Source organism: Penaeus japonicus, unplaced genomic scaffold (genome assembly GCF_977035675.1).
Source record: "Penaeus japonicus unplaced genomic scaffold, GWHDUDI00000001_assembly GWHDUDI00000015, whole genome shotgun sequence".
Lineage (NCBI taxonomy): Eukaryota > Metazoa > Arthropoda > Malacostraca > Decapoda > Penaeidae > Penaeus > Penaeus japonicus.
Window position 1 is genome coordinate 35,131,435 of NW_028234417.1, and position 5,000 is coordinate 35,136,434.

Genomic DNA, 5,000 nt, shown 5'->3' on the forward strand with positions numbered 1-5,000 from the left:
CTGTTATTGCAAATATTGCTGTTATTAGTGATGGTGATTCTGCTTCTACTAATACTAGTACTACTGTTACTATAACTACTACTACTTCAACTACTTCTATTTCTAATACTACTAACTACTACTACTACCACTACTACTATTACTTCTATTCCTACTCCTACTTCTACTTCTGCTTCTACTACTTTCCTTCTGCTACTACTTTTACTACTACTACTACTACTACTACTACTACTACTATTATCTACGCCTACTACTAACTACTCCTATTACTACAACCACTACTATTATTAATAATAATGAAAAAAAAACACATAATAATGATAATGATAATCATAACAACAAACCAGCCGAGATCTTTCTCTCACAAAAAAAAAACAAAAAAAAAAACAGACATGATCATTATTCTTTTCCTCATTAGTAATCTCTCTCTCTCTCTCTCTCTCCTTCGCACAGTGGTTGACCAACGACGCAAGAGCCACCGCGGCGCTAGAGGAGAAGGTGGGTCAAGCGAGGTCACACGATAAACTCGAAGATATAGTGATGTTCGTAAAGAATATTGTCGTGAGTGCCAACAAGAGCCTGGATGACCTGCATGTAGAGGTCACAAGGCTGAGAGATGACCAGGTATATTGACAGACGTGGTTGGGCGTGGGTGGCAGTGGCAGGTTCCCGTGATAGGATGGTAGGAGGTAGGAAGATAAGGGAGGCTGAGGGAGGTGTAAAGAGGGTAAGATTGAAGGAATTGTAAGGGACGAAGACCGAGAGAAATGAAAGGGACGAAGACCGAGGGAAGTGTAAAGGGGATAAGGCAGAGCGAAGCGTAAAGAGGGTAAGACTGAGGGAAGCGTAAAGAGGGTAAGATTGAGGGAGTTGTAAGGGACGAAGACCGAGAGAAATTAAAGGGACGAAGACTAAGGGAAGTATAAAGGGGATAAGGCAGAGGGAAGCGTAAATGACGAAGACTGAGGGAAGCATAAGGGACGAAGACCTAGGGAAGTGAAAGGGACGAAGACTAAGGGAAGTATAAAGGGGATAAGGCAGAGGGAAGTGTAAATGACGAAGACTGAGGGAAGCATAAGGGACGAAGACCTAGGGAAGTGAAAGGGACGAAGACTAAGGGTAGTGTAAAGGGGATAAGGCAGAGGGAAGTGTAAATGACGAAGACTGAGGGAAGCATAAGGGACGAAGACCTAGGGAAGTGAAAGGGACGAAGACTAAGGGTAGTGTAAAGGGGATAAGGCAGAGGGAAGTGTAAGTGACGAAGACTGAAGGAAGTGTCAATGGGATAAGACCGAAGGAAGTGTAAAGCCTAAGACTGAGGGAAGTATAAGGGGTAAGACTGAAATAAGCGTCAAGGTAACGCACGTCTAAAGGGGTAAGACTGAGATAAGTGGAAGGGGAAAGACTGAGGGAAGTGGAAGGGGGTAAAACTGAGGAAAATCCAATGTCACGAAGCGGTTGAGTATAGGAGAGGGGGGCGGATAAATTCTCTCTTTGAAAAAGGGGTGGAGCTTAAAGCCCTTTCCCAGAAAAGGGGCGGAGCTAGTGTGAGTTCCGCTGGCAGAGGCTGATTATATATAATTTCTTGTTTTCATTATTATTATTGTTCTTCTTCTTCCTCTTCTTATTATTATTGTAATTGCTATTATTATTCACATGACTGATTTGGTTCTTATTATTGTTTTTCTTATTATTACTATCGTTATTGATATTGCTATTACTATTACTTTTAATGCTATTATCAATTTTATGATGATGATGATGATGACGATCGTTATCATCATCACTTTCATCATCACCATCATCAATACATATCATTATAGTAATTACAATGTACACTCTCTCTGGAAAAGGGCGGAGCTTATACCTTCTCTTTGAAAAAGGGCGGAGCTTGTAGTAAACGAGGGCGGAGTCTATATGACGTCATTCTGTTAGGAGGTATAATCTTTGACGTCACTGAAGGAAGATGAGTTGCGTGACGTCACTGGTGGGAGATGCGTGTCTATGACGTCATACAAGAAGGTGGACTTTGCCTGATGTCACGAGTGGATTTATTTTTAGTATATGACGTCATTTGTCATTGAATGATTAAGAAATGTTTGTCGGTTTGTCAGTCATTGATCATGATAAACATACTTCAAGAAGAGAGACATAGAGAGATAAATAGAGATAGAGAGATATAGAGATAGAGAGATAGAAAGATAGAGAGAGAGAGAGAGAGAGACAGAGAAAGAGAAAGAAAGAAAGAAAGAAAAAAAAGAGAAGCAAAGGGAAAGGGAGATAGAGATAGAGAAAGAGAGAGAGAGAGAGAAAAAAAAAAAAGAAATAGAGAAAAAAAACAGAGAAAGGGAGAGAGAAACAGAGACTGCATTGACTGACTGATTGCTATTTATTGACAAAGAGAGAGAAAGAGAAATAGAGAGATCTAGAGAAAAAAGAGAGAAAGATCGACTCAGCATAGAGACAGACAGACAGACAGACAGACAGGCAGAGCGAGATCAAAGAAAAAATAACCATTGTAGTATATACAGCTTTGCCTAATGGCGGCATACCTATGAGAGATTTCTAGAATAGAGATGGCATAACAAAGAAAGAAAGAAAGATAGAAAGAGAGCTAAGAAGAAGGAGAAAAACAACAGACAGAAATAAAACTAAATATGTGATAGAATGGACGGAGAAGAAGAAAAAAGAAAAAAACAAGGAAATAAAAAACAATGTTGATTATACAGTGAAATACAAATCATTAACAAATACAACAAAATCATCAGAAATGCGTTGAGTTGAATATCACACACCCATTACTCTATATTTTTTGTATGTTTTCTTACAGATAAAAACCATGACGTCAGAAATAGCATCACTGTCAGCAAAGCACGAGGTATGACGCAACTGTTTTTTGTTATTTGTTTTTGTCATTGGCATTCGCGCACAGTGTATTTGTTTGGTTGGTGTGATAATGCTGTTTTGTGAATTTCTTTATTACCGCTTTGTCTTGTTATTTTTCTGTATGTCTTTCTCTCTCTACCTCTCTCTGTCTTTTCTCTCTCTTCTCTCTCTCTCTCTCCTATCTCTCCCTCCTCCATTCCTCCCTCCTTGCCTCCCTCCCTCCCTCCTCTCTCCCTCCCTCCCTCCCTCTCTCCCTCCCTCCTTGCCTCCCTTCCTTCCTCCCTCCCTCCCTCCCTCCCTACGTGTACTCGCATGTATATACACACCCGTGTTTAGATCCATATAATACAACAAAACCAACATAGACCACCACGAAAGACTAACAAAACGCCACCCAAAATGCTTCTCCTTTCCTTCAACAGAGCCTTCGCCGGCAAGCCAGGCGACGCAGCAGCGATATCCAAGAAGTAAAGGGGAGATTAAATGTCTACGATAACAATCTGAACAGTCTGAACAGTCTGAACAGCACTGTGTACTACCTCCAGGATGATGTTCATCGGGTGAGCTAATTGGGATGTGTGTGGGGGGGAGGGGGAGGGGGAGGGGAAAGGGGAGGGGGAGGGGGAGGGGAAGGGGGAGGGGAAAGGGGAGGGGGGAGGGGAAGGGGAAAGGGGAGGGGGGAGGGGAAAGGGGAGGGGTAGGGGGAGAGGGAGGAGGGAAGGGGGGGGAGCGGGAGGGGGAGGGGTAGGGGGAGGGGGGGAGGGGAAGGGGAAAAGGGAGGGGTAGGGGGAGAAGGGGAGGGAGTGGGGTAGGGTAGGGGAGGGGGAGAGGGAGAAGGGGAGGGAGAGGAAGTGGAAGAGGGAGAGGGAGAGGGTGGGGGAAAGAAGAACAGGGAGATTGAAAGAAGAAAGAGAAGCAGAAGAAAGAACGATAAAGGGAGAAAGAGAGGGAAAGGAGAAGGAGAAGGAAGAAAAGAAAGAGAAAGGGAGGGAGAGGGAGATAGACATCGGAAATAGTAAAAGGAGAGGTAGAAGGCATAGGGAAAAAAGGAGAGGGAAGAGGGGAAGAAAGAGAGGGAGGAAGAGGGAGAATAGGAATAAGGAGAAACATTATGATAATGATGATAGGGGAAGAAAAGAGGAGAGACGAGAAGGAGAAAAGGGAGGGGAAAAGAGAGAAAGAGAAGGAGAAAGAGAAAGAGAGGGAGGAGGAGAGGGAGAAAGAGAGAAAGAGGAGTGGAGAGGGAGAGTCAGAGAGATCAAGGGAGTTCCTTTAGAGGGAGGAGGAGAGAAAGAGAAAATGAAGGAAAGAGCTAAAATTTTCCTTTATGATCGCTCACTTTGATATCACTCTACCTCAGGCTTTGCCACAAAAAACATTTACGAAGAACTTGATAACTGATTACCAATCTTCCCACAGCGCCTGCAAGACCTGAAGGAGGAAGTCAGAGTCCTCAATCGCAGTTCCTTTAGTGGTAAGTAGTACCTTCCCCCAAGTAGTCCTGAAGGAGGCTCTCTGCATTTGATAATCTGATAACAAATCTGATCTAAGAAGAAAAAAAGAAAGGAAATCACTGACTAGATCCTCGTCTCCACCAGGTAACGAGGAACAGCTGGATCGTCGGCTACGTTCCTTCGACCAAAGGATAACCGACCTGAGCACCTTGCACGCGCGTCTGGATGGGCGGGTGAGCGGCCTGGAAGGACGGCGCCTCGACGTCGTGGATTCGAATGTGGGCGAAGAGCTCGTCCGGCTGCAGGAAACGGACAAGAACCTGGACGCCCGAGTCCGCGACGTCCACCAGGAGCTCACTCGGAAGTCCTCGAGCCTCAGGGACATCGAGCAGAGAGTGGAGTACCTCGAGCAGCGCGCAGGGAGGGCGGACGTCGGGGACATCAGCGAGGGTTGGCGACCAGCCGAGGTCACGGCGTACTCCGGGGCGCAAGGTCACTCCTCTTGGACGAGCGCGAATGACTACTATGGCGCAAGGGTCTTGTCGGGTACCGCAGGCGCCCCTGGGGACAGAGGCAGCCCAGGAGCCCCGGGCGGAAGAGGAGCTCCAGGAAGTCCGGGTGAGGCAGGGGATAGAGGCAGCCCTGGAGCCCCCGGCGAAA

General features: G+C 45.5%; 1 protein-coding gene across 3 annotated transcripts in view; it reads left to right on the plus strand.

The window, feature by feature from the left end:
• The window catches only part of LOC122264306 (uncharacterized), a 21,454-nt gene that overhangs the window by 14,954 nt on the left and 1,500 nt on the right, over positions 1-5,000 (plus strand). The window contains exons 4-8 of one of the 3 annotated variants that reach the window (XM_043033140.2): positions 454-624; positions 2,831-2,878; positions 3,309-3,446; positions 4,306-4,360; positions 4,485-5,000. The exon at positions 4,485-5,000 is cut by the window's right edge and continues 1,500 nt beyond it. In XM_043033140.2, coding sequence (XP_042889074.2) covers positions 454-624; positions 2,831-2,878; positions 3,309-3,446; positions 4,306-4,360; positions 4,485-5,000 — 928 coding nt within the window. The remainder of the gene's footprint in view (positions 1-453; positions 625-2,830; positions 2,879-3,308; positions 3,447-4,305; positions 4,361-4,484) is intronic. The other 2 variants (XM_043033141.2, XM_086544814.1) reach the window with 2 other exon arrangements.